Source organism: Bombus huntii, chromosome 16 (assembly GCF_024542735.1).
Source record: "Bombus huntii isolate Logan2020A chromosome 16, iyBomHunt1.1, whole genome shotgun sequence".
NCBI classification, from domain to species: Eukaryota; Metazoa; Arthropoda; class Insecta; order Hymenoptera; family Apidae; genus Bombus; species Bombus huntii.
In genome coordinates, this window is record NC_066253.1 from 8,265,946 (window position 1) to 8,279,135 (window position 13,190).

General features: G+C 38.9%; 2 protein-coding genes across 2 annotated transcripts in view; one reads left to right on the top strand and one right to left on the bottom strand.

Moving 5' to 3' along the window:
* The window catches only part of LOC126874333 (uncharacterized), a 268,457-nt gene that overhangs the window by 156,098 nt on the left and 99,169 nt on the right, over window positions 1-13,190 (bottom strand). The window lies entirely within an intron of this gene.
* Window positions 111-3,590, top strand: LOC126874338 (general odorant-binding protein 56d-like). The gene is made up of 5 exons (XM_050636272.1): window positions 111-244; window positions 790-865; window positions 928-1,019; window positions 3,164-3,272; window positions 3,392-3,590. Exons 1-5 carry the CDS (start codon window positions 197-199, stop codon window positions 3,475-3,477), a joined length of 411 nt encoding a protein of 136 aa, XP_050492229.1. The 5' UTR covers window positions 111-196; the 3' UTR covers window positions 3,478-3,590.

Consider the following 13,190-nt stretch of genomic DNA (forward strand, 5'->3'; position numbering starts at 1 on the left):
ATCGATGAGTTTCCATACGGGAAATACAGCAGCATTTGCCATCACCCAATGGAGGGAGAAATCATGGGACGTGCCATCGTCAATGATTGTAGCTATAACTATAAAAACTCGAGATACATTTAATGCGTATTCAGTTCTTAGTGAACATTCGTACAGATCGTGTTTACTCGAGCTCCTCAAGAACTCTTAAAGAAAGATGCGCTCGCCCGCTATCATCTTTACCTTCTGTCTAGTCGGTGCTTTGGTAAATTTTGAAATCTTTTACTCTTCTCATTTTTTCTGTTATCATTTTAACTGCAATTTATTTAACCTTTTTAATAAATTTCTTTCTTTTACATATAATATTATTGTTTTGAATTCTCCGAATAAAGATATCTTTATCGTAGTCGTTGTATAATGATTTTATTAATTTTAATCGTGCGACTTATCTGTCTTACATCCTGGAAGTGATTAAGAAGATTTTTAATTGAATTAAACAATAATTTCGGAGCTTGTTATTACATGACTAAGGCGATGTATAAGAAAGAACTCAGTGGCTGCAAAAACAGAATTGTGTTAACATCAAGGATGAAAGAAATATAATAATTGAAATATAAAATTTCTTCTTTTTGAATCTGTTGAAGGAACTGATAGCTCTAAAAAGTTAATTGTCATATCAAAAAGAGAAAAGAAAGAATTCATATGTGTATTTTATACTTACAAACTGAAAACATTAATCATTTAAACTACTAATAATATTTCACTAAATATTTATTTCAAAGTCTTTACAATATATACTGATATTTTCAGGCGCTCACAGAGGATCAAAAAGCCAAATTGGAGGAATACAGGACAGCTTGCACCACAGAGAGCGGCGTCGACCCACGTAAGTGGCAAACAACGAAACAATTAAACAGAGAACTTTAATCAATATTATTCGATTTTCAGAGGTGGTAGAAAATGCAAAGAAAGGCAATGTTGCTCAGGACGATGAAAAACTTGCTTGTTTCTCCTTCTGTATGCTGAGGAAGATCGGAATCGTAAGTAACGAAATTGTGTAAATTGACTTATAAAAAATATTTGTATCTATATTTGTATTCTTTGAATCAAATTATAAAAAACAAAAGGACTGAGACTTACAACAGCTACGAACATAGATTTAAAAATCAACCGTTCCGGTGAAGAGCAGAAAAATATCAAGAGCGTATCTCTGGCCTGACAGATAGATATAACAGTTCATCGCTGTTTTGTTCATAAGAAAAAATACCGTCCCCAGTGTATTTTCAACCAATCGCGGAGAGACACAATCGCGAGGAGAGACATCAACGGGAGTCGTAAATTCCCGTTACGATTATAATAATCGACACCACGAGCTGATCGATCCCCTGATTTCCGTTAAGATAATAGGGGTGATTCAGTTATTATAACACTGTGATTCACAGGGTTATAAGGTTTTTATTTCCAACACTTAAGTTGTTGAATAGGTATAAATCGTAGATGACAATTTATCGCACGAAGATAAGATAGATATGCACAATAGACCAAGGCTCTTATAGTTGAATTTAGTATGTTAGTGGACGTAGCACTAGAGGATACTTAATAGAGGAAGTGAATGTTCGGTAATCCCGAGAACCGACTTAGATAGATAATGTGAGTTAGACTTTTCGTGCTTAGACTTTGTAGAATAAGTACTTGACTTTTCTAGCGGTATAGAAGAAGTAAAGTACAGTGACGATGCTGTATCGGAGGAAAGCTAGCGATGGGTGTGTCTAGCGCACGGGAACATCGGATTTGTTCATGACAGTTTTGGTCAGGAAAGTGAGGGCAGTATACATTGCTCCTGATTGGATAAACGTAGGTTGGTGGACTAGGAAGGGTCTTAGCCGCCCTCGATAGAAAGTTGCTAGTGGGAAGCATCGTACGTGCGAAAAACTAACTTTCCCGTGTCAAGCCGTAGTAGACAATACTTTTTAAAAAATGATTTAGAAAAAAGATATTTGTTCTGTCTGAAGGACCTTAGCTAGCAAATTACTGGGATTTATGATGGGTTCTTAAGACTATTGAGGGTACGCAGTAAGGATGAGGGGACATCTGGTTTCCGTCTGGCCGCGGTGTATGACCTGGTCTAGGTAGAGGGTCGTCCGACGTAACACCCAGTAATACATCTTTCCACCTTTCATATTATACGAGATATACAGCTTATATACATTATTTCTCCTCGCAAGTTGATTATATTGTTTATCAGTGGTAAACAGAGACAAATTTTTAGATGTTTTCATAAAAAGAAATAATACTAGATTTTCTCGTGCTATCATAAAAAGTTCGATTTAAAACGTTTCGCCTTGATTAAAAAGGATTATAAATGCATGGAAAGGAAATGAATACATGAAACATTTTTTTTTATTTATTTATTTAAATTTTACAATTTGTCCAGTAGGACATTTGGTAAAATATTATGGCTTAGTCGTATAATAATATAACATGTGGATGTCTACCCCCAGTGAGATACCATCTTCGAATTTGATTGATTTATTTCTTTAGTGAGGTGAGTGTTTGTTTGTTAGGTTATGTCCTTTGTGAGATGTGTTGGGTGTTTCCTTTTTAATCTTCTTTTTATGCTTGATGTGCCGACCGTTTCCGCTGCCAGCCGGTTTGGGTGCGTTGCTATTCTTTCTCTGTACCTTCTTGCACATCTGTTAATCTCCTCCTTGACCGTTGGTATTCCCGAATCTTTCGTTTGTCCTCGTTTCTAACGTACCATGACGCGTTTACTATTGTTCTGAGTATTTTAGATTGCATTGCCTCTATTTTGGTTATATGGCTCATTACTGCTGTTCCCCATAGTGGTATTCCGTATGTCCAGATTGGTTTTATGATCATTTTATATATTTTTAGTTTGTTTTCTATACTTAGTTTGGATTTTCGACTTGTTAGCCAGTACATTTGTCTCCTTGCTATCTGTATCTTGTCTATTATTGCTTTAATATGCTGTTCCCATGTGAATCGTGTATCTAAGTGGAGTCCTAGGATGGAAAAATTTGAAATCAATTTTAAGACTTATATATTGATTAAGTGTCGTTTATTCCTTTCTATGAGTTATAATCTGAAATCCTAAATTCTTCTCGTATGGCACCCTATATATAGAAGAAAATAAAAGAAAAATGTTTTTATTTCTATTGCACAGATGGACGAGAATGGAGACATCAAGGAAGACGTTGCCAAGGAAAAGATGATAGCAGGCGGATCGCCCGCGGACAAAGTTGATAATGTGGTCTCCAAATGCAAACACATCAGTGAGTAGGACATCGTTGTTAAAAATGTTGTCTCTATTTTAAATATTAAATAAAAATTTAGTAAAGCATTTACGATACGAACAGGATTATTTAATGATTCTTATTTTTTGTCATCACAGCTGGTCCCAACAAGTGCAAGAAGGCTGGTAACTTGATGAAGTGTTTCTTAGAGAACAAGAGCTTCAACGTACTTGAAAGCAACTAAAAATTAAACTGTTGAAAGAAAATGATTTAATTCGCAATTCAACACATTTCGTATTTTAAAAAACACAAAATATTTGTAGATTTATATTAATAAATTATAATACTTTAACACTATTACTTGAGGTCTTGAAGCTTTGTTCATCTATTCACCCAGAGAAGCAAGTTATTTCTCCATTTTGCTCACGTATCTCCAACTGTTATATGTCTTATATAATTATTTATCTCTGTTACGAAATTTATGTTAGAATATAAATCATTCTGCTAATTATGCAAATGGTTACAATGTAATAAAAAACAGAAATTAAAACTTGGATCCATAATTTAAATATTGACATTTTATTGAAATATATGTCGGAGAAGGGTCAGGAATAAAGTTGTGGGCGTTTGATGAATTTTAATTGGAATCGGCTATCATCGTGTTATAAGGAAGGTACGGTTTGTTAATACGAGTATGGATACTATCGACTCGACTATCAATCGCGGCGGTTGGACACTCGCGATGCTAGTGATGTTGGTCTTAGGTTCAATAACGAATCTGCGGTCAACGGGATGATAGATGTACGTGCTCACAAAAATCTAAGTCGGACTTTTTACGAAAACGTGGAATACCCACCGAGCGTACAGACACTAAGTAACTCGCTAATACGACCTCACGAGAGAATGACTCTCCATCGCGATGATGCTGCAGAGGAAAACTATGATGGGGTGTGTCTGACGACACGAGATCATCGGATTCGTCGAGGATAGCCTTCGTTCAGAAGGCGAGAGAATTTGGCGTTGCTGCTAATTGGTCAATCTTCATATCGGTTGTTAGAAAAAGATGCTAGCCGCCCTCGAGGGAAAGTTGCTAGTGGGAGATGCCGTTCGTTGAAAAATAGGTCTCTCCTATCTTCCCGTAGCTGGGACAAAGACTGTTTGTTTGAAGGACTTTAGTCAACTAAATTCTAAGATTTATGACGGGCCCTCAGGCTAGCTGAACATGTACTCCGGAGACGCATCGACATCTGGCAATCATCTTGCTCGAAGAATAGGGTCTGCGTGTAGCGAACCACGGGACAGAGACCGTTGAAATGTTTACTGTCGAGTTACAACTATTCCCTTTTTAAGGAGAGCTATAGAATTACTCCATGCCTTTGTTAGACAAAGCGTTCATCCCGTGACCGCGGCTACGTTCGGCGACTGGCTGTCGCCTCGAGCCCAAGCTCATTATCACAAATCTCGAATAAATACAATCGGATCGAAGGACGACAATTGTTTAATTACGCTTATGATAAAATCTAGATTACGGTGTTAAGGGATTTTCCCGAAGTTCCAAAGCGAAGGCTCCGATGTCCTTTCATCTCCGACATATATATTACGTTCCTCATTCCTTACAAATAAAACTTCCTATGATTATATTTCTAATATAATTTCAAGATTTTAATATCAAAATGACATTACTTTCGGTTAGATTACACAAGTATTATGTTACTGTATTTTCGACCAGTCGCGGGGAGACGCGATAGCGAGGAAGCGCGTCAACGAGAGTCGTAAATTCCCGTTACGATTATAATAATCGACACCACGAACAGATCGATCCCCTTATTTCTTTTGGGATAATAGGGGTGATTGATGTGGAATAACATTGCGATTAACGTGTTATAATATTCATATTTCCAACAACTTATTACAATGAAGACTTTACGCCGTTACGTGTGATATAAATGTCAAAGACGATTGTTTGGTGGATGAAGACCCGATAGAGATACCTTGACTGATCTGTAGGTGAGATCAAGTACGAATAGATATGTTGATGACTTGTCAATTTTCAACTTGATGCCGGAGTATTGACTGAACTAATCTCGGAGAAACAGTTGAGTAGACTCTCCTTGTGTCGTAGAAGTTGACTTTCCTAGTAGGTAGAAAAAGTAGTTGACTCTCCTGGTGTAATAGAAGAAGTAAAGTCCGTTCTCGTGTTATTACGGAGGAAAGCTCGGTATGGGTGTGCCTTTTGAACTAAGAACGCGGATTCGTGTTCACACTTTTCGTCATGAAAGTGAGGGTAACAATCCGCGATTCCCATTGGTTATGACCCACGTTAATGAATGAAGATAGGAGGAGGAAGCCTTCTACCGACGTGGCTCGTGGGTGACGTTATTCATGGGAAAAACCTGCTTTTCCGTTAGACAAATATCCGCTTTCTCCGTAATTTGTAAGAACGCACAATAAATTGTTTTAAGGACCATCCATAAACCGAAAATACTTGCAAGGTTAGAGTTTAAGTTAAAAAGATTCTGTTTATGATGATTTCTTAGGTTTATTGAGGGTCTGCATAACGCCACGCGGACTTCAATTGAAATTAAGTATTATAGTTACTCAGTTTCCGAATACTTTTCAAGAGAATTTGAATTATTAACAAATAAATAAATTTAACCCACATAATTACTATAAACTGTTTAATTAAGCAATATTTGCGTTATTACTTTAGGTTTACCAAAATTGAATGTAATATTGTTGTTTGTGGGTTAAGGATTAAAATTTTTATTTATTTGTAAAAATAAGATTTCATAAACCAGTGTGCAGTGAACACTTTCATAGCCAAGGGTGTTAGTAAATTCATTGTTTATAAAATTTGGAAAAAATAATTTTGAGTCAGCAATAACCAGATTAATAAAGGTCTAGATTGATTTAAGTGCGAAGAGAGACGTTGAATCGTGTGATCGGTAAAACGACTGTATCTCCATATCCTGCGATGCGCCCTCCATTCTATTTATGTAATATAATACATGAATATATTTGAGGTGATATTGGGTGTAGTGCGTTAAATAATCACTCGGTGTTTAGGTCAACAATATATTTATTAACAAGTGTCTTTTTTTGATCGCGTCGCGTATGCTCTCGGTTTCGCTAGTCAATCTCACTGCTCGGTTGTAACTCGACTGTCGAACAGATTCGATTCTTTTCTTTTTGTCACCCCTCAATATCGCAACTATCCACGCGTTTGTTAGGCGTCCGCGACCGTTGCTACGCACTTCTTCTTCTTGAACATTCGGCGGAAGGATCGTTGGGATATTGATGGCTCATTAGGCACTTCGACGATATACACTGTGGTCGAGTGTCGCCATATATTTATATGTCGGAGATGAAAGGACACCGGGACCTACCCTTTGAAATACTTCGGAAAACCCCCAATATTTTAGTCTCTATAATTCAACTCGATTATAATTGTGCCAGATTTGTGATGATGAGCTTGGGCCCGAGGCGACAACAAGTCGCTGAACGTAGCCGCGGCCACGGGATGAACGTTTTTACCTAACAGAGGTATGGAGTAATTCTATAGCTCTCCTAAAAAGAAATAGGTGTAATGGCACGCGACAGTAAACATTCCCACGGTTTCTCTCCCGTAGCTGGCCACACACAGACCCTATTCTTCGGGCAAGATGCATGTAGATGCATCTCCACAGTACATGTTCAGTTAGTCTGAGGGCCCGTTATAAATCTTAGAATTTAGTTAACTAAGGTCCTTCAAACGGACAAACAGTCTTTATCCTAACAGTTCCTAAATCTATCACCTACTACGGGAAGATATGGGAAATCTGCTTTTCTCGCGAACGACGCTTCCCGCTAGCAACTTTCTCTCAAGGGCGGTTAGCATCCTTCGTCAACCACCAACATAGAAATTGACCAATTGACAGGAACGTCCATTTTCTTCTCTTTCTGAACGAAGGCTTTCCTCGACGAATCCGATGATCTCGTGTCCTTAGACACACCCCATCATGAGGTCTCATTACCTAATTACATAGCGTCTTTACGCTCGGTGGATATTCTACGTTCTAACAAAGAGTTCGTTCAGTAATACTTGTATCGTAGACAAGCAAGTTGAGTACAACCTGTACTTTGGAAGAAAGCGCATTTTGTTATCCCGTTGACCGCGGATTCGTTATTGAACCTAGGATCATTATCATTAACATCTCGAGTATCTAATTACCACGGTTACTTGTCAAATTCTGTAATAATCATATTTGTGTTAGTAAGTATCTTCTCTATTGCATAGCAACAATGTCTAACCCAAATGAATATTCGTTTCACGTCCCTAACCCTAATCATAATGTGAATCCGACATATATATGTCGGGTTAACATTAAAATTTAGGGCGCGTAACGATTCTTCGTTTGAATTAGCCATCGTTTTACGAAGCAGAGATTATATTTTCACGCATATACAAGACTTTTACAAAGTATAATGAATATTGAGTTTAACGAATAATAAGTTTAACGAATAATAAGTTTGACGAATAATAAGATTAACGAATAATAAGTGTAAGGAATAATAAGATTAACGAATAATATGTTTTACGAATAATAAATTTAACGAATAATGAGTTTAATGAACGCTATTAACAATGTTCTTGGGTTCAAACGAATCCACGGTCAACGGGATAACTCTTTACTATGCGTAAAATAATAGGCACAAAATACGATTGCTGAGACGCTCGATGTAAACTGCTCGATGTGTCACTCTCCAAGGTGATCGCACGAATAATAAATTGATGGAAATTTTCCTCGCTGTACGATTGCATTTGTTTGTTATATACTCGTTGGAAGCATCGAGAAAGTTCCAATCGGCGTTGCTAAGCAGTTTCTACCTGGAGCTTGATTATTAATACAACGTGTGTCCCATCATATTGACACCTCCGAGGTACAACCCCCTGTGGCTAGGCCCGTTTTTGAGGCCGTATGCCGCCATAACGACATTTCTAGGGAGAATCATACAACCACTCCACACCTCCGTCAGGCAAAACGTCCATCCCGTGACCGTTACGTGACCCTACGTTCGGCGACCAGTTGTCACCTCGAGCCCAATCTCGCTATCACAAATTTCGAATAAATACAATCGGATTGAAGGACGACAATTGTTTAATTACGCCTATAGTAGAATCTAGATTACAATGTTGCGGGATTATCCAAAATTCCACAGGCTCCGGTGTTCTTTCATCTCCGACACGGCCATCCTGACTATCACACGTCCTCGTGTGTAACTAAAAGATTGAGTTGTTCCAACATTAGACTCGATGTAACTGATATTATTTACCATTCAATTAAATGTTCCACATAAGTCAAGGGTCCAGTTCAACAACAAAATTTTGTTCGGAGGTTTGACAAGCAAGGAAATGAAGGAGAACTAAAATTAGTAGCGTTATAATTTGTGTTCAAAGTGCTAGTTGCATTTTGTGAGTTATCAGTCCGACCGTAATGACACGACAGATCATTTTCGATTTCGTCACAGATCTCAGTTTGTTGGATCGTATCACCACGTTGCGTGCATTACGAAAGCGCAGGATACCACACTAGGCGTATTACGAAAACGCAGAACACCACACTGGGCGTATTACGAAAGCGCAGACGCTACACTGGGTGTATTACTATGACTACAACGCGGTGTTAATGATCCTTTGAGGTCAGTGTACTCGCATCGTTATTGTCACCGTCGCTGTCATCACCACAGACGTCCAACTCAGTAGGAACGCAACTTTCTGGCATTTTTCTCAATTTGTCATGTCTGTCCTTATATGATCGTTTGCCGTTTAAGGTTTTTAAAATATACCTATTTCCTTCCAAAATCTCTGCTATGATGAATGGACCCCTAAATTTTGGATCTAACTTAGTTTGGTTTCTTTCCTCGTTTTTTCGCAAAACAAAATTACCGAGATTAAACCTAACTATTTTAACTTTCGTTTTGTCGAACCTTCTTTTTTTTTATATTTTACGTGAAGGAAATCCGCACGAATGCCAGGCCGCTTCTGAGGAAAGCGGTGTGATAGTGTCCGACTCCAACCGACTAAAACCTCCACGATAACCGTCCCGGCTGCGATCGAGAGAGGCCCGGAAACCGCTGTAAGCGTCGCAACGGGGCCACCCTCGCGCGCCTAATACCACAGCTGATGGGGCGGTGTGTGACCATTGTCAACACCGCGCCTCGTCACCGGAGCCGCCATGCCAGGCAGCCCGGTTCCCCTACCGGACTGCTTGGCGACCCCGAGGCGCTGAGCCGCCAAGCGCCCACCTCGAACCCCAATGGCGGGGCGCGGCGGGCCCAGCGCGCTTCGCCAACGCCACACGGAGTCCCAGGCGACACCCATCCAAGTACTATCCGTGCCCGGCGCTGCTTAACTTCCGTGATCTGACGCGAAAAATAATACATATCTGTGACATAGTTAATAGTCCTCTAATACTTGGTGGAACAACAACGAGTTATAGGCAAGTAGGTAAGCAGGAGGTAAGTCTGCTAAAATAATTTTCTTCCCTTAAAAATAACTTTCTGATAGCTATCAATTAATTCTCTTGTAATTAGTTAGTTAATTTGTATACAATTAATTAATTCCTTTCTCTACCTTGGGATATTGACCACCAGCCCGTTTCGCTTCCCTTTCCTTTCCAGACCGTATGTATCAATTCCCAGACCCGCCTCATTATTCCCACTCCCGAATTTCCCGCATTACCTCGGAATTCCATCCTGTCTTTCTGCTTTCTTTCTCTTTGATCTTCTCACTACCTCCTCTATTTCCTTCTCGCTTATCTTCTTATCCTCATTCTCCTTATTCTCCTTCATTTCTGTCCTATTGCCGTTCCATCCACTCTTCCTGTTATAATCATGGAGTATCGCCTCCATTCCTCTACGGCAACCTTTTTCCCCCATCTCCTTTTCCTATCTCTTTCCGTATTTATTAGGTTCCATACACCTTACTTTTCCTACTTACCTCTATCTTGACCATTGTATCGTCCTTTCTCCCTATGTTAAAGTATTCTCCAGCTTTCCTTCCTGCCTCTCAGCTCTTTCCTTCTCATCATTATGTTACCTTTTTGCTGCAAATTCTTCCGTTTCCCTATTGCTTTCACCTCTTCAACTTTTGTATCCATCCCTATCTTCTCCTAACAGCTCTTCTCTTTTTCTCCTCTCTCTCTCTCTTCCATTTTCCACCCTTTATAATTATGTTTAGTCCTCGTCCCTCCAACCACACATATTCTTTATAGTTTTTTCTATGTCCTCGCTATCTTCTTTTCCGTTTTCCTGAATCTCTAGATCACTCACTTTGTAGAAAATTGCTTTTATCTCCATTCTCCTCGTCGTCTTCTTTAGGTCCAGTTCTCCTTTGAACAGCTTTACTTCCTCCCTTAACATTCTACTCTGCTTTCTTACTTCTCCCGCACCCTTTCCCTTTCTCTCCATTCCTCCTCTTATTATTTTCCCTTGCTCCTTCATTTTCCCTAATACCCTCTCTAACTGCTCTCTAAATTCCTCTATCATACCTTCCATTCCCTCTGCCCCCGCTCCCCCCTCGCCCCATTCTCACTGCTCCGACTTCAGTAGCGATCTTTCAATCAAAACACTTTTCTTAAATGCTTTCTTTTCTCCCCCTTAGCCTACCGTCTCTTCGTCCTACGCCCTTTTTGTTTTTCAGGAATTTTTCCAACTTTGTTCTCCTCCTTTCCTATCTTCTCCATTCCATTCCAAATAAGCTCCAATGCTCTACTGTATCGATAATGTCGACATATGAAACTATTTCAACTATGAACTAAACAACAGCAAAATTCAACATTTTTAAAAATTTAATATTTGTAAGAATAAAACAGGGGCAGCCAATGCAAGTAGTTACACTTAGTTGATATAGATTAAATAAATTAAATTCAACTGATAAACTAGGATGGTGTTTACACGAGATAAACGAAATCTTATAGACACGTAAAATCACATTAACATAGATGTTACGACCGTTCGCGGAGAGACGCGGTCGCGAGGAAAACGCGTCAGCGAGAGGCGTAAATTCTCGCTACGATTCGGTGAATCGACGCCGCGAAGTAGTCGTTCCCCTGTTTCGGTTAGGATAACAGAGGTGGTTGATATGAATATGACACAGTAGTAAGTTATATTTCACCGTTTATTCCACAACTTATAACGAGGATAGTTACACTGGTGCGTATGTACGAGATGAGTGACTGAGTGATCTGCGGGTGTGTATACCCGCTCGAAGGATGTTGACCGTTCGAAGGATGCAAAAACAGTACTCTTGGAAGACGATGCTGTCTCGGAGGAGAGCTAAGGATGAGTGTTTCTAGCGCACGGGACCATCGGATTTGTTGGTGCCGATGTTATTTAGGAGAGTGAGGGAATAGGCTTCGTTTTTAATTGGTTAAACGAAGGGTCTTAACCGCCCTCGAGAGAAAGTTGTTAGTGGGAGGAAAGTTGCAGCGTACGTGACAAAAACTGACTTTCCCTTGTTAAGCCGTGGTAGACAATAGTCTCTAGAAATTCCTCCGAACCAGATGTTTGTTTCGTTTGAAGGGCCTTTTCTAGGAAATCTATGTGATTTATGGAAGGTCCTTGACATCATGGAAGATACGCTGCGAGTATCCGAAGACATCTGGTTGCCATATTGCCTGCGGTGTGTGGCCTCGGCTAGGTAGAGTGTTACGCGACGTAACAATAGATACGGCCGTTAATAATTAGGGTTTAAAGTTAAAAAAAAAGAAAAAATTTGTATGAAGTACACATTACGTAGACATTAAATGTTAAGAAGGTCGACTTATGCACAGTGACAAAATTGATCTCTCTGAGTTCTATTATTTTGTCCTTAGTATTTAGTCCTAGTCTACAGATCGCCTAGAAAATATTTAAGGTTTAGCTTTCTCAAGAAGTTATATGACGTCACTTGTTTACTTTTTGGCTTGGTGTTCAAGCCCTCTTATTTTCACTAAGTAATGCAACTAATACAGTAGCAAAATTCTTAAAATTAAATGGATTTTGTTTCCTTATACAGGGTGTTTGGCTATAGGTATAAAAAAATTTAAGGGGTTATTCTGGTCTAGATATTTGAAAAAATCGAAATTTTTTTCATATTTCCAAAGTTTAGACATTCAAGAATATGCCCTTAAAAGGATTTTTCAAAATTTCAATTATTTTATGAGTTACAGCCATTTTTGTGACGCGGCATCTGCTCCGATCTGACCGGAACAAATGAATAGTAGACGGTAGGCGTAGTCCGAGTAAACTTGTCTCAAAACTTTAAACGCGTTTTTCTCGAAACTACTTTTTTTGAGTTGGCGTGCACGATATCTCAAGTTCTAATAAACCTATTTATTTTAAATTTGGTCTGAATATTTCTTATATACTCCTCTATCGTCCGGACCACGCTCAGCTCAAAACCTTTAATATTACTATTTTTTAAACGTTAGGAATTGTCAAAGAAACGTGAGAAATAAGCAATTTTTTTGACTTTTCCAAAGTTCAGACGATAGCGGCATCCATACTAATTAAGAATCCTTTCGCATTCTTTATTTCAGATGACCAGAAGGGTTGATATCATGCACGCCACGACACCCCATTTTTTGGCAGCACCCACTTTGCCAGCTCATAACTATTTAAATATTGAGTTTTTTTCAGTGAATTTTTTACGTAATCTCGAAATATCAATAAACAAGTGCTAAAAAGAAGGATAGCAAAAATATTTTTTGTTTCGCTTGTACAGAGCTTCAAAAATCGCCCGAAATTCATGCCTCTAGACCAGAATACCCCCTTAAGGGATGATTCATGAAGTCAAAATAAGATGAAAAATCAGGAATAAGAAATTGCGTTTTCGGTATTTTTTCAGTTATTGATACTTAAAAGCAACCGCGACCTAACCTTCTTACACGAACGAAAGTAGGTCACGACGATCAATGGACAAGCAGCTTACCTCGT